Source organism: Symphalangus syndactylus, chromosome 19 (genome assembly GCF_028878055.3).
Source record: "Symphalangus syndactylus isolate Jambi chromosome 19, NHGRI_mSymSyn1-v2.1_pri, whole genome shotgun sequence".
Classification (NCBI taxonomy): domain Eukaryota; kingdom Metazoa; phylum Chordata; class Mammalia; order Primates; family Hylobatidae; genus Symphalangus; species Symphalangus syndactylus.
This window is the reverse complement of record NC_072434.2, coordinates 20,740,636-20,766,573: the sequence shown is the minus strand read 5'-3', so window position 1 is coordinate 20,766,573 and position 25,938 is coordinate 20,740,636. Positions and strand designations below refer to the sequence as shown.

General features: G+C 47.1%; 1 protein-coding gene across 7 annotated transcripts in view; it reads left to right on the top strand.

Annotated features, from left to right (window-relative positions):
* LGR6 (leucine rich repeat containing G protein-coupled receptor 6) overlaps positions 1 to 25,938 on the top strand; it is a 126,774-nt gene that overhangs the window by 62,413 nt on the left and 38,423 nt on the right. For 6 of the 7 annotated variants that reach the window (XM_055234538.1, XM_055234541.1, XM_055234542.2 and 3 more), the window contains 2 exons: positions 17,667 to 17,882; positions 22,109 to 22,180. The exons of the other annotated variant lie outside the window; for it this stretch is intronic. In XM_055234538.1, coding sequence (XP_055090513.1) covers positions 17,667 to 17,882; positions 22,109 to 22,180 — 288 coding nt within the window. The remainder of the gene's footprint in view (positions 1 to 17,666; positions 17,883 to 22,108; positions 22,181 to 25,938) is intronic. 7 annotated transcript variants of the gene reach the window in all.

Here is a 25,938-nt window from a genome sequence, read left to right as displayed (position 1 = left end):
GCCTATTTCCTGACTGGGTTGTCTTTTTATTGTTGAGTTGTCACAATTCTATATATATTAAAGATATAAGTCCCTTATCAGATATATGGTTTGAAAATGTTTTTCTCCCATTCTGTCTTTTGTCTTTTTCACTTTCTTTATCATATCCTTTGAAGTACAAAAGTTTTTAATTTCAATGAAGTCCAATTAGTCTATTTTTTGGTTTGTTTGTTGTACTTTTGGTGTTATATCTGAGAAACCATTGCCTAATCCGAGGTCAGAAAGATATATGCCTATGTTGTCTTATAAGAATTTAACAGTTTTAGGTCTTTAAACCATTTTAATTTTTGTATATGGTTCACACATACACAGTGTAGGTAGAGGTCCAGCTACATCCTTTTGCATGTAGATATCCACATGTTCCAGCACAACATTTTTGTCATCCCAAATGCTATTATTTAAAAAGGCTGTTTTCTCCTGTTGAATTGTCTTAGCACTGTTCTTGATCATCAATTGCCCGTAAATGTAAGAATTTATTTCTGGACTCTGAATTCCATTCAATTGATCTATATATCTATCCTTACCATATAGTGCTATATGGTCTGCATTACTGTAGCTTTGTAATAAGTTTTGAAATTGGGAAGGGTGAGTCTTCCTGCTTTGTTATTTTCAAGGTTTTTTTTGACTATTCTTGCTCCCTTGCATTTCCATATAAATTTTAGAATCAGCTTGTCAATTTCTGAAAAAAGGCCACTAGGACTGTGATAGTGGTAGCATTGAATCTGTAGATAAATTTGTTGAGTATTGCTGTCTTAACAATATTGTCTCCAGTCCATGAATATGGGATATTTTCCCATTTATTTAGGTGTTTTTAAATTTCTTTCAACAATGTTTTGTCGTTTTGAGAGTATAGGTTTTACACTGTTTTTGTTAAATTTATTCCTAAGTATTTTGTTCTTATTGATGCTATTTTAAATGGAATTGTTTTCTTAATTTCTTTTTTTGGAATACTCATTGTAAGTGTACAGAAATCCAATTGATTTATATATATTGATCTTATATCTTGCAGCTTTGCTGTATTCATTTATTAGATATAGTAATTTCTTTGTGGATTTTTATTAAGTTTCTAGTGTTTAATAGGAGCAGTCCCTGTTCATTTTTCTCTTATATTTTGCTCATCTATTTATTATATGACATGAACTTTAGTTTTATTTTATGAAGGTGCCGTCACTTCCTGCCAAAAATGTCCCATTGGGATCTTAATTGGAATTAGGTTGTCTATAAGTTGATTTGTAGAGGCTTTACATAATTAAAAAATATAGTCTTCTCCTACAGGATTTATTATTTCTCTTAATTCAAAACATCTCTTATGTATCTCAGTAATCTTTTTATGGTTTTTGTTTTTTTTCATTAATGACTCATTTATTGTTAGAATTATTCCGTGGTATTTATTGGGTTGTGTTTGTTTATGAGCTTTCTTTGGTGACTGTTGCTAATGTAAAGGGGTATTTTCATCATTGTCTCTTCTATTTATTGTTGGAATTTAGGAAAATATTGAGGTGTACACATTCACCTTGTATTTGATCACTTTATTAAATTCTCTTATTAATCTTAAGGCTTTATCATTGATTCTCTTGGAATTTATAGATATCTAATATTATTTGTAAGTAATAATTATACCTCTTATTTCTGTTTCCTGTCTTATGCATTAGAGCTTTCAGAACAATGACTATTAGCAATTATGACAATGAACATATTTATCTTGTTCTGGATTTTAAGAGGAAGATCTCTAGTATTTTCTCATGAAGTATGATACTGGATATCCTTTGAGATAATAGGCTTTACCATGTTGAGAAAGTATTTCTCTGTGTCAATATTTTACATTTTTTTAAATTAGAAGTTTTAAATGTTGCCGAGTGGTTTTTTAGTATATATTATGGTTATATATACTAAACCCATTATACTATAATAGAATTTATTATTCTAACATCACAGTATTCTTTGGATAATCTCATCTTGATGGTGGTAGACTAGTCTTACTGCGTTTTATTGCCAGTATTGTAATTACAATATGTACATCCTAATAAAATATTCATAAATGAGAATGGGCTATAGCTTGTTTTCTGTGCTGTCTTTGATCGCTTTTGTTATTGGTTTAAACTGAGTTCCAAGAATGAATTGAGTATCATTCCAGCCTTTTCTATCCCTGGAACAATTTATAGAGCATGAAAATTATTTTTTACTTGAAAGTTTGGAAAAATTTACTGACAAATTTCCTGGACCCAGAACCTGTGTTTGAAGAACAAATTCTTTGATAACATTTCTAATTTCTTCTTTAGTGTTTGATCTCTTTGGTTTTCTACTTCTTAGTCAGTTTTGGGGATTATCTTTTCCTGAAAACTATCCATTTCATCAAAATCTTTTCCATCTGTGCTAATACATTAAATTATTTTAAGAAAATGAGTTATATTCCGGAAAGATGTAAATGATATTTTGTCTCACATCTATCATGTTTTATACTTTTTAAAGGCTTAATTGATGTTTCCATTGTTCTCCTTCTCCTTGCCTTCTCCTCCTCCTTCCTCCCATCTCTCTTTCCCCCTTTCCCTCCCTCTCTCTTTTAGGTACTCTATCCCTCAAATTTTAGCCACCCTGGCTTCCCTGAACTCTGCACGCTATCTCCCCAACTTAGAGTGAACACAAGTTCTGCTTGAGTTCCCTCTCTTTGTCTTGCAGCCTGGACATCCTCTCCAGGCAAAAGCTTGGCCAATCATAAGGCTCACAGCATGTGCCTCCCAGCTCTCAGCAATCACAGTCCTGCGCTGCCTGTTGTACAGTGCCTCAAACCTGTTGCTTTTCAGTTGTTTGAGGCAAAAACAACTGCTACTCCAATCCTGCTTGGAAGTAAAAGCCAAGAATTATTCCCCATTATCTCATTTTATTTTATTATTATTATGGTTTTTGGAGATGGAGTCTCGCTCTGTCACCCCGGCTGGAGTGTACTGTCATGATTTTGGCCTCAGCCTCCTGGGTTCAAGTGATTCTCCTGCCTCAGCCTCCCAGGTAGCTGGAATTACAGGCATGTGCCACCACGCCCAGCTAATTTTTGTATTTTTAGTAGAGATGGGGTTTTGTCATGTTGGCCAGACTGATTTCGAACCCCTAACCTCAGGTGATCAGCCGTCTCAGCCTACCAAAGTGTTAGGATTACAGGCGTGAGCCACCGCTCCTGGACTATTTTATTTTTTCAGGCAGAGTCTTGCTCTATCGCCCAGGCTGTAGTGCAGTGGCACAATCTCGGCTCCCTGCAGCCTCTGCCTCCCGGGCTCAAGCGATTCTCCTGCCTCAGCCTTCCAAATAGCTAGGACTACAGTCATGCGCCACCATGCCCAGCTAATTTTTGTATTTTTAGTAGAGAAAGAGTTTCACCATGTTGGCCAGGCTGGTCTCGCACTCCTGACATCCGCCTGCCTTGGCTTCCCAAAGTGTTGGGAGTGAGCCACCTTGCTCTGCCAAATTCTCCATTCTTGAGTTCTTCATTTAAAAATTATCTCTCTTGATTGCCTGTAGTATATTTTTCAAGTAATTTTTCCCCCAAGAACAACAGATGGCAACTATATTTCTGATCTTTTATATAGTTGAGAATATATTTTTTTGTGGCCAATATTGAATTATTGGATGACAATCTATTTTTCTCAGAATCCTGTAGATAAGGATCCATTTCCCCCTGACATGCAGTGTGCCAGGAAATTCTGAGGTCAGCCTTATCATTTTGTTCTTTCAAGGAGAGCATATTTTTTCTTTATGAATGCTTACAAGATTTTTTTTCTTTATCCTTACAACTGAAATGTTTGCCAGAATGTGTTAAGGTATTCTTTCCACTTAGTTTGCTTGGGATACAATAAACATCTTAAATCTATACTGTTCTTTCAGCTCTAATGTTTTCTTTCAGTTACAGCTATCATGTGCTTCTGCTCCATTCACTTTGGGTTTAATCCTCTGGAATACCTACAATTCTCAAGTTCAAATTCAGTTCTCTTTTCTATCTATCTCATATTTATTTCCATAATTTTCGCCCCTTTGTCCTTTTATTCTGACTTCAAGGAGAGTGTCTCATGTTTGTTCTCCCCATTGCTAATTCAGTTTTTTGCTGGGCCAGGTCTACTCGTTATCACCTACAATGCAAATTTGAATTTTGCTTTTTCAATTTACTTCCCCTGCAGTCTTCCCATATCTCACCTAGTTCCATTTGCACTTCAGTTTGTCTTTGAAACTTGCCTTTTATTTTATTTTATTTTATTTTATTTTATTTTATTTTATGCTGTTGTTCTTCTGTCTTAGCTTTTTTTCTTTTCATGGATTTTTGTTCCTGTTTCAGAGAGGTCATGATTTCTTGTACCTTACTGAGGGTGTCAAATAACTTCTACTACACCCTCAATAAATTATTTTCAGAGTTATGATCATCTTTTTTTCTTTTTTGAGACAGGGTCTCACTCTGTTGCCCAGCTGGAGTGCAGTCGTACGATCTTGGCTCACCGCAACCTCCGCCTCCTGGGTTCAAGCAATTCTCCTACCTCAGCCTCCTGAGTAGCTGGGACTACAGGCGCATACCACAATGCCCAGCTAAATTTTGTATTTTTAGTAGAGACGGGGGTTTCACCATGTTGGCCAGGCTGGTCTCGAACTCCGGACCTCAGGTGATCCGCCTGCCTTAGCCTCCCAAAGTGCTGGGATTACAGACATGAGCCACCGCGCCTGGCCAGCGTACATATTTTTGTTTGTTTGTTTTTTCTCTGTATATCTTCGTGGTGTTTTAGTGAGAAGCTAGCTAAGTTTTCTTCCACTTCAACTGGAAACAACTTGAGTGTGTCTGATTTGTTCCTTCATTTCCTCCCTAGGCTAGAGGAGAGGGATTACGGCTTCAGCACGGGGCTGTGGGTGTGGTGGGTACTTGTGGACCAATCAGTAAGGACTTGGAAGATGCTGAGTATAGGAGGGAACAGCACCATGTAAGGTTAGGTCAGGAGGCTCTAGAAAGAGGAGTTTTAAGCAGAGCTTTGAAGAGAGGATGGAGAAACATCTTTCAAAGAGGGGCACCAACCTATACAAAGATCCAAAGATGAATAAACTATGTACTGTGAGACAAAGAGGTAAGGGGAGAGGCACATTTGCATATGAAATAGAGAACTGGGGGAGATCTTCTGAGAAATTATGCTGGTGAGACAGTCATTTCAGGGAAGGGACCTTGAAGCCCAAGCCAAAGAGTTCGGGGTTGACTAGAAGCCATAGATAATTCTGAGCAAGAGAAAAACTAGATTCCAACAGTGGGGATGATTGTGTAGTCTGTGTGAGTGGATGGACGGATGGATGAATGGAGAAATTGGTGGATGGAGGGATGTGGGGCCAGGAAATAGGGAGGCTGGGGAGGGGAGGGTTGAAACTACGCAGGTATAACCTCTCCAGTTCTCATACTGGTCACAGAGAGCCTGGGAGCTCTTGGGAATGAGGGAGAAAATAGATTGTGGGAAGGACTGGAACCCTGTGGGAAGCCAGGGTTGATACGGACTTTTCCCATTTCTTCTCTCCCTTCTCCTATGGTACTTTTAGAAGTGTTGATATGTGCCTGGGTTTTCCCTGGTGCCTATTACTACAAAGTCTGCTAGGACAGCTTTTAAGTATCTTTAAAATTCTGGGATGTCACTTCTATTCCCTAAGCCTCTGATATAACTGCCCCCTTTCTGGAGAGGCAAGTCGGGAAGATCTCCATCGGCCTCTTCCTCCACCAACCACAGCCACCCTTTTCCAAGGCAGGCAGCCAGGCCTCAAGCAACCACAGGACCCAGCTCCCAAGCACATCTCAGACAGCCCACGAAGGTCCCCAGAAACCAGTCTGATGTCTGCAATTCAATGGCTGGAGGCTGGGGGATGGATGAGATGGCTTTTTGTAGTTCCCACCCCAGGATTCCGGGATTGTCACCCACAAAGCTGGCCTTCTGCCCAGATCTGTAGGTCTGTGTCTTTGGGGGAAGCTCATGAAGGCTACACACAGAGGCACTTCCCTGTCTCCCTCCTGGAGGGTGGGTAATTATTTTTATATATTGCTGCTGAATAAAATACAAGGAATAGCTTGGAGGAATGCTCAGGTATCATCCTTTGATGTATACAAAGGAAGCACTTTCTTTGCCTCCCCCCCCGCCCCCCCGCCCCAGGGTTCTTGCACACCTATCAATTCTCCTGACAGATGGAAGGAAAGGGGAGTTGAGGCATTAGCATAGCCTGGAGAACCAGTTGGAATTGGCTTTGTTTTAATATCCCACCTTTGATGTATTGAGAGGCTGACAGTGAGGGGAAGGATCTTATTAGATGGCATAAATCAGAGCTGATGAAATCACTTTCCTCCAACAAACTTTTCCCCTGGGTAAGGAGAGAGAGAAAGGTGCTGCTCTAGCTCCCACCTCCCCTTTCTCCTGAATTGTAAGTGGGCATGGAAAGGTTAATTCGAGGCTCCATCCACCATCACCCCCACCCCACCTCTGCAGGGAAGTGGAGTTCTCACTCCAGCTTCTGGTGGCTCAGTTGACCTCCTCTGCTCCCCATGCTCTCTTTCACCATGGGACTGTCCCACCAGGAGTGCTCAGGCTCCGACTTCCCAGAGTTGTCACTTTTGGACTTTTCAGGGCTTGTGTGCTCTGTGAGGGCCTGGTGATGGGTTCCAGATGGAGAGAGGCACTGCTGGGATGCAAGGCCTGAGCCCCAAGTGTTGGATGCTGCCAAGGAATGGTTCTCAGAGACCAGGGTCTTCATAGTTCCTCAACCAGTGCCCTGGGAAGTGTCTCTGGGGGCCCCCCATGGCACTGTGTGTGGGGGTGGGCAGGAATCGATGAACACCTTCTTCTTCTCCCAAGAGGACAAGGGCAGGAGAGAGGTGAAAACTGAACTCAAAGAACACTGGATTCAAAACCAATGCCTTCTCTGGCTTTGCCATCTCTTTACTCTGTGACCTTGGACAAATCACTTGGTCCCTCAGAGTCCCCTTTCCTCCCTGGTTAAGTGGGGTCCCTATTAGCTCTCACTTCCACTGCTGTAATCTCCCCAGCAAGCAATTTTCTGAACAATGCTGAAAGTGCCCATAACTGGATCAATAAAAAACACAGACTGAATATCCATGGTGGGCAAGTTTCAGGGAAAGAGGGGACACAGCCCGTGTCTTCAGGGGTCTTTGCATGTAATGGGGGAGAAAAGTGACCAAAGTGGGCACTTGGGTAAAGTTGTTCAAAGCTCTGAAGTTGGCCTTTTACTGGCTCCCACCTCTGTCGACCATCTTTCCCAGCTCCTCATCTCTCTGGCTCAAAGCTCCTTGTGTTCCAAGTCTGTGTCTCATTTCTAGAAGCTTCTCTCAAAAAGCTGTTCTCCACTGAAAGGCTATCTAATAATACTTTCCAGATTTAAAAAAAAAAAACAATAACAGGCAGCTTCTACACTCTAAAAAAAAAAAGCATATTATCCAAATGGTAGAATTTGGTCATCTTGAGATGCCTGGGGCTGGGGGAGTGTGGGTTGGCTACTCTGTGCCTCTGCAGAACACCATGTGTTTGTAAGTTGGCCTGCTTGGGGACACAGGTACATAGCACAGACTAATTTGTCCAAAGAAGGTATAGACTCTCGGACAGACAGAGCTACAGGGACTCTTGAAGTGAACCCCTCCTTGAGCAGGTGAAGACACTGATCCTGGAGAGAGGAAAGGGACTCATCTGAAGTCATAGCGCCCTGTGTATCAGCAGGAACACGACCTTTGCCAGCCTTCACACCCCCACCCACCCCACCAGAGTGGTCTTTCTCAACCTAGACTTCCCAGTGCCTACAATTTAAAGTTCAGATCCATAAAGCCCCCAAGGACCCACATGTTCTTTTCCCTACTACCTTTTCCATCTGACCCGAGCCCTCACTCCCTGCGTCACCCAGGACCCTCTGCTCAGCACAGATGAGTTGTTCTCCTCTCCCATATTGTTCTTTGGTCAGTACCTCTGCACACATCCTTCTTTGCCAGAAATGCTCATTACCCTCATCCATTTGGTGAAAATTCAGTTATTCCTCAAGACTCACATGAATGTCTCCTCTTTGCTCCTTCTAGGAAGTTTGTCCTACCTCCCTGGCTGAAGGTTCCACACCCTTCAATTCGTTCCCTCAACTCTTGGTGCACACCATTTTCAGACACAGGCTCTGTTTTCCTCTCTAACACGCACACGCACACACACACGCACACACACACACACGCACAATCACAATTGGTTATTTGTTAATCTTCATTGCTAGACTATGAGTTCCTTAAGGGCAGGAACCAAATTCATTCATCTCTGTATCCTTCATGTCTTGCGTGGAACACCTGGCTAATTTCTTAGAACTATGCCATCCAGTATGGCATGTGTCAATTAAAACAAAATAAAATTTAAAATGTGGTTCCTCAGTCATGCTGGCCACACTTCAAGAGCTCAATAGCCACAGGGCGGATACTGAATATGTCTCTGCAGAAAGCTCTATTGAACAGTGTTGTCTTAGAGGATACCTGAGGCATGCAACACCCAGGATGGAGGGATGATGGATCTGGGGAGTCCTTAGCTTCCCAGATTGTATGTAGGTCAATGCCTGGCACCTGCTTGAAGGCGAACTTCCTGTAACTGGGTCTGGAGTCCAGTCATATGGGTTCTGGGCTTGGTGACTACTTCTAGTGCAGACACACTGTTTAGTCCCTTTGGCTACAGCCCCAGTTTTCAGCCCCCTAAGGGCCTTGGCTAGGACTGTACTCCTTAACTGAGAAGGTTTCTTTTCATTAAATGGGACAGGCCTTTCAGGACAGGCTCTGATGTTCAAATCTTAATAAGGAGAAGCCTTATCAATAAGCCTGAATTGAGTGGTAGCTTTGAAGTCAGACTAATGGCTTCATTCCTCTGAGCCTCCTTTTCTGCATGCAAGATGGGAAGCATAAGGTTCCTACTGCACAGGGCTAGGGTGAAGATTAAATATGATAATATATGTAAATGCTGAGCACACCTGGCAATTAGCTCCTTCTCAATATAAAAACTAAGGTTTTTATATTGTTTTATAAAACAGCAAAGTATATAGTCTAAGAACTTCTCTGGAAAGAGACTATGTGTTATTCAAGTTTGAACCCTAGAACTGAGCACAAGGCTGGCATAATAGTAGGCACTCAATGAATGTTTATTTAATCCAATCCTATTGAATTGAAGACAAAAGGAATGATACCATCTGTAATGAGAGGCATTTCAGGCAGTCTGATAGGTAGTGAGGGAGGGATGTGGGGGCAGTAGAGCTTTATGGAAGCCCTAGGGCGTTCACAGAATGCAGGCTGTGTTATCCAGGAGAGGGGCTGGAAGCGGTGTCAGTCCTTGGGAAGGCAGAGGCTCATGAGCACCCGTGCCTGAGTTGGTGGAGTCTGTGGGTACAGATTCAGTGTGTTCCCCAGTCGAGCAAGCCCTCCTACCAAGCAGGGCCAGGACATACCATGGGCAGGGGACCCCACCACCGCATTGGAGCCCCATGGCCCTCAGTGCAGAGGCTGGCACCTGGCACTGGCGGCTGGTGCTAGTGTGGGAGGCTGGGCCCTGCTGCCTATGGAAGGCCCAAGGGCATCTCCTCACTGCTTGGCAGGTGCCAGCCTGCTCCCTGCTGGAATCCTTGCCTTCCCTGGCAGGCTCTCGGTCAGGGCTGTTGGTCCCTCCAGGCAATCAACGGCTCCCACGTGGACTATCTTCCCCACAGAATAACCATTTCCATAGTGGCTGCTTTTTTTTTTTTTTTTTTTTTAATTTTGAATATCCTCCCCCTTCCACCCTCCATTCTGTACTCCAACCAGAGACTGAGATGTCCCCCTCCCCGTCCACATCTTTTCTCTATTCTCTCCCTGTGTTCAACTGAAAGTCAGCTGTGTAGCCAAGTAGGGGTGGGGGGTTCAGAGATGAAAACCAGCCCTGGGGTTGGCCAGGGGCAAACAATCAGTAATCCTGTGTCAAATGAACTGTCTTTGTCCTCAAGGTATCTCACCTCCCAGCCTCTTTCTTCCTCTCAAACACAGAGTTAGGAAATGAGAACAGGAGAAGGCCTAGCCCACAGCTTTTGAAGAGTTTTTAGTTTAGGAGCAGAGCCGACCTCATGGGCCTGCGACCTGTGTGCTTGCCAGGGCCCTGATAGCAGAAGGGGCCTGAACCTGGTTTGGTGCTCTATTGCCATCTTGAAGTTTTTTGTTTGTTTGTTTTGGAAATAGGGTCTCGCTTTGTTTCCCAGGCTGGAGTGAAGTGGTGTGAACACAGCTCACTGCGGCCTCGACTTCTGGGATCAAACAATCCTCCTGCCACAGCCCCCTGAGTAGCTGGGACTACTGGAACGTGCCACCATGCCTGGTTAACTTTGAAATTTTTTTCTAGAGAGAGTGTCTTGCTGTTTTGTCCAGGCTGGTCTCAAACTCCTGAGCTCAAGCAATCCTCCCGCCTGGGCCTCCCAAAGTGCTGGGATTACAGACATGAGCCACTGTGCCCAGCTGAGATTCTTAGTAATTTTAGAACACACGCTTTTCATTCTCATTATGTAGCCACTCCTATTCAGGAGGGTCTTAGTGATGGGCAGCTTCAAGGAGAGAGGGAGGCAGCCAGGCTGGTGTGGGAGTTTGGGCAGAGAAGCCCACTAAATTCAGCAACCTGAGTTTGTAAGTCACTGGAAGAAAGCTGGCTAGGGGCTCCCCTTCTCTTGAGCTTTCAGCATCTGAAACAGAACCTTGGCCTTCCTTTCCCACTCTGCAAAACCCTGATAGGCTGAGGAGGGAAAGGGATACTTAAGGTACTAGGACTGGCTGGAGATACTTTCTTAGAATGAGACCATGTCATGGAAGAGACTCTGGAGGCATCATCTTCCTCTTCTCGGATGAGAAGTGGAATTCCTCCCTGGATGTGCCCCAGCCCTGTGGAGCCTACTTCATTCAGGCCCACCTTTCCTCATGAATTCTGGGTTTCAGTCTCTCTCTGCTCCTAAAGCCCTCTGTCCTACGATTGCCATGTCTTCTCATGTAGTGTGGCTCAGAGCTAGGGAGGGGACCCAAGTTGTGGCTGACCTGAATGGAACAGAAGAGGAGGACACCTGCCCTCTTGCCCTGCTTTCCTCTTCATCTCCCTTAGGGCACACTGACCTTTGAATTTAAAGTCAGCCTGCACTCGGAGCGGGTACTATGGCAAGGCCCTGAGCATGGAGCTTTGCATGAGTGCTTGCTTTTAAATGAATATTTGATGACATCCATGAGTTAGCTAGAGGCCCACTCAGACCCCTGAATCTGTCCCCTTTGTCTTGTATTTGACTAAGATCTGGTAGGATATAAGATGGATTAGAGAAATACATCCCAGAAAGGGTCCATTAGATTGATTTAGTCCTCTGTGGGCTGTAAGGGCCCCTGGTTTCTAAATAGAGATATGCTTCTTGCATATCCATGTCTTACACAGAGAAGTGTGAGTCTCTCTGTCATTCCTTCGCTTTTGGGGAACCAGACTGGTAGAGTGAAAAGAAGCTCTGAGTTTTTTTTTGTTTTGTTTTTTTGTTTTTATGTTTGTTTTTGTTTTTTTTTTTTGAGACAGAGTTTTGCTCTCGTTGCCCAGGCTAGAGTGCAATGGCGCGATCTTGGCTCACCGCAACCTCTGCAACCAGGGTTCAAGTGATTCTCCTACCGCAGCCTCCCAAGTAGCTGGGATTAAAGGCATGTGCCACCACGCCCGTCTAATCTTTTGTATTTTTAGTAAAGATGGGGTTTCCCCATGTTGGTCAGGATGGTCTCGAACTCCCGAACTCAGGTGATCCCCCCACCTCATCCTCCTAAAGTGCTGGGATTACAAGCATGAGCCACCACACCCTGCGAAGCTCTGAGTTTGAGTCCCAGCCCTACCACTGCCTTTGGGCATTTCTCTTTATCTCTCTGGGCTTCAGGCTCCTCATATGAGACGAGTGAGGCTGGAAGGCTCCTTGAGGCTCTGATATGGTGTGATTCTTAGTGTACACTATTGTCCTGGGTCGCTGTCAGTGGGTCACTTCTTGCTGTCTAACCTAAAGCTCTTCTGCTACACTTGCTCCCTGTTAGGTCCTCATCTCATTTCAGTCAATTCGGACCAGGACCCTATGTCCCCATCTCCCTGGGATGTCCTATGACCTGGCAACTTTCACACCACATGCCCCTTGGGACTTGGAGGGAAGGGTCCCCTTCCTTCCCTCCCTGCTTCAGCCACAGCCCTTAGCTGGGGGAGTATGAGAAGCAGTTTGGCCCTTGACAGGTTAAGCTGTTTCCCCAGAGCCTAAGCAAGCCCGAACTGGCCTGCAAGGTCCCTGCTAATCTGCCCCATTACTGCAGGTAAGAATTATAATCAGAAATCACTTGAGGGGCCCAGGTCCACGTGGGAGAACGAGAGGTGCTGCTGGGGGTTGTTGATTCTGTTCCAGAGCTTAATTGGTATAATTGTTCTCTTCAGCCTGCCAAGCCAGAGTCCATCAGGATTGGCTCTCCCACCTTCTACACGGAGCTGCTTAAAAAGGTTTTTTAGTCCCAAGTGGAAGATTCTGCTGGCCGCTCAGAGACTCCTTCAGCAATCCAATACCCCTCTCCTGGCTGCCAGATGGCAGGGGAGCCTAGGACCCACCTACCCTAGAGGACTAGAGATCCCAGGGGAGCCTGAACCCTGACTCGAAGGGGTGGGGGAATTCTCCAGAGAGCACCTTACCCTACCGGGAGCTTGGGGGTGAGATAGTAAGAGGAGTTGCTCTATAGCCAGGTGTCGACCCTTAGGTGTCCCCAGGAGTCAGAGGTTCCTGGGGGCAGGAAGCGGGTGTCCAACAAGAAAAGAGAGGGGAGGCTGGGCACGGTGGCTCACACCTGTAATTCCAGCACTTTGGGAGGCTGAGGCGGGTGGATCACCTGAGGTCAGGAGTTTGAGACCAGCCTGGCCAACATGATGAAACCCCGTCTCTATGAAAATACAAAAAATTAGCCAGGCGTGGTGGCGGGTGCCTGCAATCCCAGCTACTCAAAAGGCTGAGGGAGAAGAATCGCTTGAACCCGGGAGGCAGAGGTTTCAGTGAGCTGGGATTGCACCATAGCACTCCAGCCTGGGCAATAAGAGTGAAACTCTGTCTTTAAAAAAAAAAAAAAAAAAAAAAAAAAAAAGGGGGAGAGAGGAGAAAGGAGAAAGTTTAATAGAAGCCAATACTGCACCTGTCTCCTGCTGCCTCCTCCACTCTCCTCTGTGCTTCGTGGAGTCTCCCTCTAAGGGGGTGTTTGTCCTCACTGTTTCTGGGGTGGGCAGGTCATCAAACCATACAGCTGAGGAAAGCAACACAAAAGGTTAAAGGAGGGGATTTGTGGCTACATCTGTGTGATGGCAAAGCCCACACCTTCCACATCACAGGAGCCCCCTGGGTCAGAGCTGCCAGATAAAATACAAATGTTGCATGGGACTTATTCAAACTTATACTTGCTTATCTGAAATTCAGATTTAACTGGGCATTGTCCCAAATATTACACGGGACATATTTATGCTAAAATTATTATTTATCTGAAATTCAAATTTAAATGGGCAGCCTGTTGTTTCATTTGCTATATCTGGCAGTGCTACCCTGGGTCCATGCCCCACCCCCAAGCCCACCTGGCCTGAGTGTAAACGCCCCATCTCTCTGCTGATCCCAAACACAAACACAGGCCTGGCCGATTTCTTCCATGTGCTCATTCCCGCTTCTTCATTTGCCAGTTTGCTTCCTTTTCTCCTTTGGTGTGTCCCAGTTCCCAAGTACCAGGAGCAGGGCAGCAAACACCTCCCCTCTCCAGCCATCAGCTGCTCTACCATGCCACTTCAGGATATAATGGGCCGGGACAGAAGATAGATTCTGTCTGACAGAGCGGAAAGAGGCCTGGAGGCTCAGCCCATCCAGCCCTTCCCTAAGAGGCTGAGAAAGTAAGGCCCTGTTTTAAGCCAGTGCCATGCTTGGCCCAGCCTGACAAAAGGGCCCTTCCCAAGCTTTCCTGCCTATGGGTTACACAAAATGCAGGAGATGGACTAACCAGGACTGTAGGTTACATGTGTGAGTGTGCACATGCATGTGGCTGGCAAATGTGTGTACTCACACATACGCACATGCATAGCAAAGGCCACTTCCAAGTGTCCCCTGAGCTCACAGAATAAGTTTTCCCCTTGCCCTGCCCTGACCCACTTCCTGCCTGCCTCCTAGCACCTTCTTACGGTACATGGCCATCTTCTCAGCTCAGCCACAATCTCTGCCCTGGTGTCCCGCCTGGGCAGGACACCTAGGTGAACAGGTGAACAGGTTCTTACCTCCCATCATGCACCTCAGTGCCAACACCACACAATGGTGAGGCACATGCATTTTGATGTTAGACAACTTGGGTTCAGATTTAAGCCCTGCAGCTTACTAGCTGTGGGGCCTTAGGGGGCTTAATCTGTCTGTAAAATGGGGCTAATCAGAGCTACCTCAATGGCATTTTTGAGAAGATACAGGACACGGTACCTGGTATTGTATACCTGGCATATGACAAGGACTCAATAAATGGAGACAGTGATTATCATTGGTGTCATGGTTGTTACTGTAGGGATATTCTCTGCCCTGAGCTTCAGAGAAGGAGGTACTGCCCCCCTTAGGGAGTCAGGCTTCCTGGGTCTGTTAATTTACCCATTAGGGAGGCAGTAGCAGAGAGCAAGGCCCAGATCTGCGAGATCTGTCAGGATGTCAGGCCCCTCCCTGGCCCCACATCCAGTGGGTTGCTGGACCTTATCAATGTGACCTCTTTTTTTTTTGAGATGGAGTTTTGCTCTTGTCGCCCAGGCTGGAGTGCAATGGTGTGATCTCGGCTCACCGCAACCTCCGCCTCCCAGGTTCAAGCAATTCTCCTGCCTCAGCCTCCCAAGTAGCTGGGATTACAGGCATGTGCAACCATGCCCGGCTAATTTTGTATTTTTAGTAGAGACAGAGTTTCTCTATGTTGGTCAGCCTGGTCTCGAACTCCCGACCTTAGGTGATCCGCCCACCTCGGCCTCCCAAAATGCTGGGATTACAGGCGTGAGCTACCGTGCCCGGCCATCAGTTTGACCTCTTAAGGATATCCAAAATCTCTGTTCCCTTCCCCCATCCACACTGGACCTGCATTCTCTTCCCTCAAGGCCCTCATTCATGACACCCCTTTCCATCTCTCCTTGTTGAAATCCTATCCTCCCTTAAGAAGGCCATCTCACATGTGACTTCTTCCGTGTGGTCCTAAGCAGGACTCAGGGCTTAGGTATCTGTCTGTGGTCTCTGGAAAATCTGGGACTAAGATGTTGCTCCCATGGAAAGGGCTTTCCCAGGGTCAGGAGGAGAGTCTGGGCATCTGCTGGGTGGGCATCTGCAGATGGGGGAAAGCGGGTGGTGAGAGCCCTCACCACAATAGAATGGGGTGTCAAAGCAGGACAGCCAGGATCTCCGACCATCCCTGGTAAGGGGGGCTGTCCAGGTCTCCTCTAGCTTACTGGTGTGCTTGGTCAGGCCATCAGTTTGAGGCTTGGAAGCGGAGGATTCAGAGGGCATTTATTCCCTCATTTATTTATTGCCCATTTATTTAAAAACATTGAGTGCCATCTGCAAACTAGGCATTGCGCTGGGTGCTGCAAGTTCACAGCTGAATGTAGTGCCTGCTATGGTCATATATGCAGGAGGTTGAGGTACAGCCCTCATCTCCTGGAGTAATTGATGATCAAATCTAAGAACGAGGGCTCCCAGGACCAGCTGAGCACTAACCACAGCAGGAAATGGCTTTCTACATCCTCATTCAGTCTTCCTCTCTTCTCCAGCAATCCAAGGTCATTAGACTGGAGCATCAGATCTGGAAAACCTAGCTCAGTGCTTTGAAAACGTTAATGTGCTGATGAATCAATGAATCACCTGGGAATCAGGTTAAAATCCAGGTTCTGATTTAGTAAGTCTGGGGTGGGGCCTAAGATTCTGCATTTCTAACAAGCTTCCAGGTGATGCTGGGGCTGATGGTCCATGGGGGTCCACATTTCCACGAAGCTCCCCAGGGTGGTTCAGCCACAGACCATCGAGGGTGTGATGGCCACCACTGGAGAACCATGTCCAAGGTGACAGGCCTTGCCAGCAGAGGGCACTCACTGAAGGGCTTTTGGTCCCATCATGTCAGATTTGATGTGGGTGGGAAGTCTTTCCTAACTACAGCTTTTGAAGAGTGTGCTGGTGAATGCGCTTTCACACCCAAGACTGCAGTGTTGGCCCATCCACCCATGGCCCCCTTGCTGGTGAGCTAGGGAGTGTTTCCCAATGGTATTTGAGGTTTCCAGAGAGAGATTGAGCACTGATGAGATGCTTAGGGAAAGGACAGAAGCACTGCTGGACCTTCTACAAGGGGGCTTGTGCTGTTGGGATGAAAGGATATCACCCCATCCCACCCTAGTGATCACATCACTTCTCCTTTGGGTTCAGGATTATGGGGCTGTAGGGCTTTTGTGGATAAGGCTGGGGTTTCCATGGCTTAAATGCCATATGGCTATGTGGGAGGACCATGGCTCAGGGCTAAGCCTCACTTCAAGATAGGAAAGTCCAGCAATAGATCCATGGTACAGGTCAGTTTGTCTGGTCCCTTATGAGACCATCTGCTTAGGGCAAGAAGGGTTCAGCTCGAGTCCCAACCTGGGGCTCAGAGACAGTAGCATGTTGATAAAGGCTATCATGGCCTGGGCACGTCTGTAAAAAGCTAAGGTTGAAAAATCTCCTTGTTTTGCTGGGCCGCTAAGATCTTCTAGGGCTTCCGTCAGTAATCCTCGTATCACCCTAGAATCTCTGGTTATGCACAAACAGGATCACCCACCATCTGTTCACCTGTTCTGAGAGGCAGCTAATCAAGAACTTCAACTGTGGCATGCAGGGGCCTCCTGGAGGTCATCAACTGAGCAAGAAGCCCCAGGACCTTAGCAGGAGCCCCGTGCCCCCTGGGCCCTTGAAGGGACAAGGAACAGGTGGTGCTAGGAATGGGTGACAGGGAAGGGCTTACACTTTTGGGGAGGCATTTTTTCTTTGGTTCAGTTCAGAGGGAGGACATTTCCCTCTGCCAATGCTGAGAACATCTCCATTATATGGTCTTGGACTATCATAGAACGTTTAGGAAGGTCGAGGTCACACTCAGAGAGCAAGGGTAATACGGCATAGATTTGGAAGCTTGGGAGTATGGATGTGAAGGGAAATACTGGCTATCCACAAACAGGCTATGGGTTCAGCCTTGGGTCTGAGAGGAAGAGGTGGGGTCATTCATAGAAACGTGTGGCATAGAGGATCAAGAAGGATCAAGAACTATGGGTTGGTGGGAGGTGGAGGTTGCAGTGAGCCAAGATCGTGCCACTGCACTGCAGCCTGGGCAACAGAGCGAGACTCTGTCTCCCAACAACAACAAAAAAAGAACTATGAGTTGGAATGGAGCCAAATATGGGAACTCGAAGAGGTGGGATACAGCACACATGGCGGCCAAGTCACAACTTTAGTCCCAGGGAACCTCAAAGGCCTTGTTGAGGGCCTGGCTGGCCCAGTCTAGCCCCAAAGCTTGGTCTGCATCTTGCCCTGGATTGACCCCTCTCCATCCTCTCTTCCACCAGGCGCCTAGATGCCAACCTCATCTCCCTGGTCCCGGAGAGGAGCTTTGAGGGGCTGTCCTCCCTCCGCCACCTCTGGCTGGACGACAATGCACTCATGGAGATCCCTGTCAGGGCCCTCAACAACCTCCCTGCCCTGCAGGCCATGACCCTGGCCCTCAACCGCATCAGCCACATCCCCGACTACGCCTTCCAGAATCTCACCAGCCTTGTGGTGCTGTGAGTGCTGCTCTGTTCCCCATCCCCAGTGGGGTCCTGCTGGGGGCTGGGGGCTGCATGTTTACTTGAGTTGGATTGGAGCCTGGCTAGCTTTGCTCTTCTTTGCATGTTGCTAAACCTTCTGGCCTCCCTTTGGAAAAGCATGAGGATGACCATTCCCTGTTGATCCCATAGGGTTATCATGAGGTCGAATGACATGAGAGCTTGAAAAGTGCTCTGAGAGTCACTAAAGGGCCAGGGTACTATAATCAGAAAGTAGGAATTAAGCTATTATTTTCTTGCCATGCACATATAATAACTATACCTTGATAATTGGAATATAAATCAAGAATTTCTTAAGTAATTTCCACCATATTTGACAATTAGATGATGCAGTCATATGCTTTGGCACAGGGATGGGATAAATTCATCTCATTTCCCAGGCGTTAAGAAGCAGAGAAAAGCCATCACTTATAATTAGACAGCAAAGCCCCATCACTGTAATTACCTGGGAGATAGCATCCCTGGCAGGAATTGGGGACTGGGGTTAACTCTGCCTTCCCAGTGGGAACTCTAGAGGGCAAATTAGCTCCCAGCTAATTACTATGAATGATTGGTAAGTTCATAGGGTAATTACTAAAAGGGCTTGGAGGTCATGTATAATTGCTTTGGGTTACACACTAATTGCTGCAGGAACATGGCTTAGGAACATGCATGTTAGTGACTCTACTGAATGGTAAAATTGACCCCACACCCCCCGCTTTTGAAGATCTGGCGTGATTTTCTAAGCCAGGGAATGGATGATACCTAGTTCCGTTTGAGAGATGAAAAGGCAGGCACCAATTTGTTTATCTAATTCTCTGTCCTGGGAAGCTGGAGAACCAAGGTGAATATCCTTGTGGACTATATTCTGTCAGGGTGCCATACCCTCCCTTCTTCTGGGAGTCACAGGGCAGGGGGGTATTTATAGAGGGTAAACAGAACAAGGTGATTGGTTCTAACTTTGGTGACATCCCCGTGACATTGTGAGGGGGTGGGGTCAGGCCTCTGTGAGGGATAAGATTACTGGAGAAATGAGAACTTCATGGTTGGCCCCAGGTGGATGAGAAGGAACAGGCATTTATTGAGCCCTCATGTGGTGTACTGAAAACTCAAAAAACTATGAGATATAGCCACTGCCCTTGAGGGACTTTCAGTCCAATTGAAAGAGCAGAATAAATATGGGAAAAAAATAATAAATGATGTAGTGAAACTTATGCTAACACAGCCAGATGATAAGTTCAGACTCATAGCAGCATAGGTGGGAAGGCTGAGGTGGAGGGGAGGGAGGCTTCCTGGGGGAGGTGGGGTGGCACCTGGGCCTAGAAAGATGGTGAAATGAAGAGAATGAGGACATTCCAAGCAGATAGCAATAAAGACACGGAGGGGAGAGTAAGCGTGTTTGGCTGCCAGTGACCAGGCCAGTGTGGCTGGAGCAGAGGCTCCCCATGCAGAGCTCAGGAGAAGAAGCTGGAAAGGTGCATGTCGGGACTTTCAATGTCAGAACAGAGTTTGGCTTCTCTCGTGTGGGAGGGAAGCTTGAAGGTTGTCAGGCAAGGGTTAAAAGGGAGTATTTTAGGAAGATTAATTTGAAGACTGGATTGGAACCGAGGCAGACTGGAGACAGGAAGGTCAGTTCAGAGGTTCTTGGTATCAATCAAAGTCCAGTAGTTTAAGGAGGTGGCAGAAGGGATGGAAGGGAAGGCATGACTGTGAGGGCTGTTTTGAAGGAAGAATTGACCTGATTGAGAGATTTTCAGAAGGTAGAAGACCAAGAAGAAGGGGAGTCATGGGGACTCCAAGGTTTGGGTGGGAGCCAAGGAATTGGCCTATAAGTCAGGCCTGTTATAGATCTAGGAGGGATTGAGGGGGAGGCTCACTGAGGACAAGGAGGGACAAGGGACTAAGGAAAGAAAACCTACTGGTGCGGGAGCAAAGCTGATAGAGAAAACTGGTCCCTTTGCATGGGGAGAGGCTAGAAACATTACCCCTTCATCCTTCACCTGCCTCCAACTCATGGGATGGAGGAGAGAGGCATCTAGCAGGAGGTGACCTGTGAAGTGGACAGGAGGCTGGGGAATGCTGTCCAGGGACTACAGGATGAGCTGTAGGAAGGCCCAGGAAGAAGATAAGGAAGACTGGATATGATGGGAAGCAAAAAAGATATTTGGTTAAAATTAAGGGTTGTACAGGGGCCTGGCTGGAGGTGTGAGCAGGCAAGCAGGGTGGAGGAGAAAGGGCTTTTCTTCAACCCCAACCCTCAGCTTTCATCATCCGGGCTGCTCTGCCACATGTGGAATCTCCTTCACCACTGCTCTGGCACCAACAGGACCCCTAGGTAGCACGTAGTTGGACAGCAGTGGTGTCGTGTGTAATCTTGTCTCTTTTTCTGGACTGTAAACCTCAACACCTCCCCCAGACTGGACCATTTGGGGTGCCCAAGACACCAGGGTTGAATGAGTGGTTTAGGGGAGGGAGTTGGAGGCCTGGAGCTGGATGTTTAGCTGAGATGGTCTGGACCTGAGATACTGGGGGAGGAAGAAGGGGGTGGAAAATGGAAATGGGAGTTCAACAGCAGGTAAGAAGAATGATAAAGTTTGATGACAATTGGTTTATAGGTGTGAAGGAAATGGGAAAAATTAAAACTCCTCAGTAAGGGGAGATCACTCCCAGAAGGCGGTGTTTTCCCCTTTGGATCAGAAGCTCCCTGGGGACAGGAGTCTGTCTCCTGAAACGGAACCTCATGGAGCAGGTGGGTAAGGATGGGGAAGACAGACAGAAGCTTTAAATCCCCAGGCTCACAGGAGTCCAGTCCTTACCCATCTATGTTGGGTGAGGTCTGCCCCTTGCCTTTGTATTTGTACAACATCTTGGAGGCCAGCCTGATTTTCTTCCCCTTGTCAGTGATTTCCTTCTTCTGCCTGAAGATGTTTTTAAATTCTTGAATTTAATAGTTTAACTAGGATATGCCACAGTATAGAATAGTCAGCATCTAATTATCCTGGAACAATGTATGCTTTTGAGCTGCAGATTCCATTCTTTCGTCATCTTAGAGATTTCTTTTGTATTATGTCTTTGAATACATCTTCAGTCTCATTTTTGGATTCTCTGCTCCAGAAACATCAATTATGCTTGTGTTAAATCACCTTTATATCTTCAGCATTTAGTTTTTGTTTTAACATTTTTGTCTCATTCAACCATAGTCACCATGATTATCTCAAGTTTTCTCTCTGACACCAATTCAGTTTTTCGCAGTGTCTGCACTGTCCCTTGTTTTAAATTTATTGACTCATTTTTTTAAGTGATGTAGTGTTGGTCCTCAACTTATTTCCTTAATCTACTTTGTCATTTTTCCTTTCACTTAAGAACATTCGTCTTTGAAATATTGTTTTATTGGATTGTTTTGTAGCAGAAGGCTACTGTGATAAATTTTCTTGTGTTCCTGGTTCATTAGTTATCTTTTCTTGTAGGCTTGAAACTTTGCCTGTCTTTTGTATCCCCTTTCTTCTTGCTCTCTGTTTCCCTGTTGTATGTTTTCATAATTTCCATGTAATGTTGTTTTTTTCCAGCTTATGCTTGGATAGCTCTGTCCAGTTATTCAAGCTGCATCACTTTGGGTCCCCCTTTGCCTGGAATGCCCTTCCCTCTGCTTGTTCAGTTCACCTGTCCTTCAAGGCCCTGCTCTGGATCACTACCTCTATGAAGCCTGCCTTGATTCCTCTGGCCTCACCAATCTGCCTGTTCTCTGAGTGTGTCTGTAGCTCTCTCCAGTTGTAACAGAAAGCTTTGCCTTTAATTATATGTTGTCTGCAGTGGTTTGCTGTTGGCTCCCGTAAGTACGTCTGGCCACTGAGTCAGGCAGACTGGGTGCTGGGGAGCCCAGCCATAGAAGAAGTCTCAGACTTGAGCCCCTCTGACAGCAGACCTGTCTTCTAGAGCTTAGGGGGAACTTGCTTTAGCCTTGGCCTGAGGCTCTCCTCTCCCTTAATAGGAAATCAAAATGGGGTAGTCTGTGGAATTGGAGATTGTGGCTTCAGAAGTCAGTCTTGGCCAGTCAGTTTGTTCCTGGAAACAAAAGGATGGACCATCAGGGTCATTCTGTCCATGCTTCTGCCTCCACGTTCCCACTCATGCCACCGTGTGCTCTTCCATCCCCTGGCCCCAGTGCCGTGGGCACCCATTCTGATGCGTCTTTCCTTCCCATGCAGGCATTTGCATAACAACCGCATCCAGCATCTGGGGACCCACAGCTTCGAGGGGCTGCACAATCTGGAGACACTGTGAGTTTTGAGGTCTTGGTCAAACTCTGTCCTGCCTCGTGTTAAAAGCCTGGAGTCCTGGAGTGGAGGGGGCGCACAGAGGGAAGAGCCAGCAGTCCTGGGATGCTGGGTTCTGGCCCCGGGCTTGTTTACCCACATGCCCCTCCCTGGCACTTTCTCTGGAGTGTCACTGAGAATGAATTTCTTCCTCCTTCAGGTGGTCAGAATGTGCCCTCTGGGAGTTCAGAATGGCCCAGGGAGTAGGAACCTGTGATCTCCCTGCGGGCAGAGACCACCAAAATAATGAAAATTCTGGACAGAAATGGGAACTGCAAGAAGCTCAAGGAATTAAAATATGAAGCCTGGGGAGTAGAAGGCATGGGGGTGGAGCTGGGGCTGACTTGATGGCAGTTTTGACATCTGTGTAAGGGTGGCTGCTGACAGAAGGGAGAGTAATACTGCAGAGTAATGCTGGGACTGTTTGCCAATTGATCAAACTAGCTAAATGATTAATGGGGAATGGCCCATTGAGCACTCCAGCCTTACTATAAGAAGCACCCAAGCTGTTGACTCTCAAAAAGCCATATTATTCACACATCATCATCCTGGAATTCAGTTAAGGTCAGAATACACCCAAACCCTCCCATCATTTCCTCTGGAGTCCTGCCAGTCCCCACACAGTGGGCTGAGTGGGCCCCACTTGAGCAAACAACTGGCTGGGCTCTCTAAGTGTGGCTGTCTCTGCCAGCTGGGATCCCTCAGCTCCCATGAGGGAGCTGGCTGCCACGGCCACCTGGTACAGGCCTCGGAGAGGGGCGATGGGGAGAGAAGGACCCTCGGTCACCAAGTGTGAGCCATTGAGGTTGGGGTAGAGCTCATGGTGTCAGGGGGATGGTCACAGTTTCTCTTGCCCCCCACTTGCTCCACCTTGCCCTGCATAACCAACCCCCCTTATCCTCCACCCCCTCCCACGTATACCCCAGGACATCACTCCTGAGGTGAGGAGTTTTTCGAGAATCCAAAGCAGCAGAGGAGAAAATGCTGAGTCAAGCTGTGACCTGGGAAGCAATGTATTGGGGAAAACCATTTGGCAAAACCTATCCCAGGAGGCCTGGGCTAATGGCATTTGTGGTGGTGCAGGGAACAGTAATGGGGAGGCTGAGACCCAAGCTCCACTCTTTTTCCTGTGGGCACAAGACCCAGGAGTGTGGCCGCTTTCTTGGGCTCAGCCTGAAGCAGGAGAAACGGCAGAGCCAGCCCAGCTTTGCCGGCATGCTAACCCTCCAGAAGACTGAGGACTGAGGTGTGGGGGACATGCTCCAGCCTGGAGGCAGGAAAATTGGAACCTCTCCCTGCCACTGTGCGTGACTTGGGCTACATGTTCCTCCCTCTCTAGCTGTCATAAACAGCTGGGCAGTTAACTCTGGACAGTCTAGCCCACTCAGTCAACATCTGAGAAAACTGATGTCCAGGGAGGTGTCATGGCCTGCCCAGAGTTACTCCCTCAGTTAGAGACAGAGCAGATCTAGGGTGCATTAATGAGAAAACATACATGAAAGTCCCTAGGGGAGAGCCTGCTGTCCTCTTTTGTCTGGGTCAAATGTGGACTGTGTGAGCCTGCTATGTGCCAGCTGTTTGGGGGAATCCTAGATGTAAGAGATGGTAGTCATTACCCTGCAAAAGCCCGTGTGCCCACAGCCACCTCCCCTCAGGAGATAGAAGAGCTTTTAGGGCAGTGTTTGGAGTTGCCATGGATGAGCAGGGCAGGAGGGAGTCCAATGCCATGGGCCCTGGAGTGTGGGCGCTGTTAGCTTTGCTGGGAAATCAGTTGGGGAGGGGGTACATATACTGGCTATGTGTTGGCACCTCTAAAAAGCCAACTAGCAGCTGTTTCTTCACTTTTGGGGCACACTGCCTAATTCTTTCTCAATTAGCCACTGGATTGCCGCGCAGGGCATTTGGCTCAGCTGATGCTGGCTGAATTACAGAGCAATCCTGCCGCTAAGCGCCCACTGTACCTTTCATCTACGGGAGCACTTGATTCCATCACACAAAGCCCAGGGCCTGCACCCATTTTACCAATGGGAAAGCCAAGGCTAGGAGCCTGGTGGCAAAGCCCTTGGCATCAGACAGCCTGGGGTACAATGCCAATTCTACCAGCTGTGTGACTTTGGTCAAATCATTTGCCTCTGTGAGTCTCCATTTTCTAATCTGAGACATAATGCCAGTAATAGTTAACTAATCTTACATGGTTGGCCTGTGGATTAAGTGAGATGATGTGTGTAAAATTCTTACAGACCCTGACAAGCTGTGTAGGAACCTGCCCTACACTCCCTTCTTTCCCATCCCCTCCTCTGAGGGCCTCCATCTCAACAATACCCCTTTCTTCCTGCCCTTGAGGGGGTGAGTTGTTCTTCCAACTTTTGATCTCCAATTAAAAAGGGGAAAAGTGTGTTCTCTATCCTCTGTTCCCCAGAGCATTTGCTGGGGAGCCTGCAGGGGCAGCCAGATGTGGCAAGGGGAGGAGTAGATGGGAGAATAAAAGGAGAAAGAAATGATAGTCAAACCTTTTAATTGTTGCATAATTGGCACGCTTTGCAGCCTCAGTTATTACTCTGGAGCTTTTCATGTGAGCTTCTCACTGGAAGGGTATTTCTCCCTCAGGCCCCGTAAATCTCTGCCACTTAGACTTCTCTCATCTCCGGCAGCAGAGGGAAGATCAAACCCCTGCGGCCCAAGCTGCGGTTTGGCTGGAGCTGTGATTTGGCTCCTCTGCAGACTCCTCTAAGTGGGGAAAGCAGCCCCCAGCCATACCACCTGGGGAGGAGGGGCCAGTTGCGGGCATGCACACGCGTGGTCACACAGGCATCTGGAACTGCACAGCCAATCATGTGCACATGCAGCACACGTGCCACATGTTTCAAGCCCTGCATGACCCTCACTCCACATAGGCAGTCCCACCCCACAACCCAGCACAGCACAGAAATGCCCATCACAAATGCACCTGCAGCAACACAGCCTCTGTTATGCCCTCAGCTCTGGAGACCAGGCTGTTTGGCTTCCAACCCTGGCTTTGCCTCTGCAAGCTCGGTCAGTCAGATGAAGTAACTTCACCTCTGTGAGCCTCACTTCCTTCATCTGCACAATGGGCTACCTCAGAGATGGCGAGAAAGTGTGAGAGACATACACCGTGCTCTCTTTTACTCCGAAAGGGCCAGCAAATCCAAGTCATTTGGGCAGGGTTCAGGAGATGGGCACTGTTAAGACCTCTCTCTTGCTTAGCAGAACAAATTGTGCCAACTCCGCCCGCCCCACCCCCTTCCTACAGAAACCTTGTTGCCCAATGGGAAAGTCTGACCTCGTAGGAAGGAAGCTCCCAGGACATTTCTCCTGATGTAGTCATCATCATTCCAGACTTTGCCAAGAAACCTCAGCCAGAAGCAGACAGGTCATGCTCCATCCTGCATCCACAACTCCTTTCTACTTCCACAATGAGGATGACCCCAACTTGCTGGGAAATTGAGAATCAGAGGTGGTCTAGCCCCCAGACTGTGAAGTAGTATTTCCACTTACCAGATCAGACCAAATGTAGGTATTTGGGGGTGAGTTGCCCATGTCTCTATAGTTTGCAAGTGATGGTAAACCACTAGAAACCATACCTCTTGCTTCGTAATACGTTGCTTCATTTAGCACTAGCTCCGTCAAGGTCAGATCAATCATAGGACTTCCCAGGTATCTAGGCTGAGAGATAAGAGAGCATGGTGAAGAACATTTCTAGG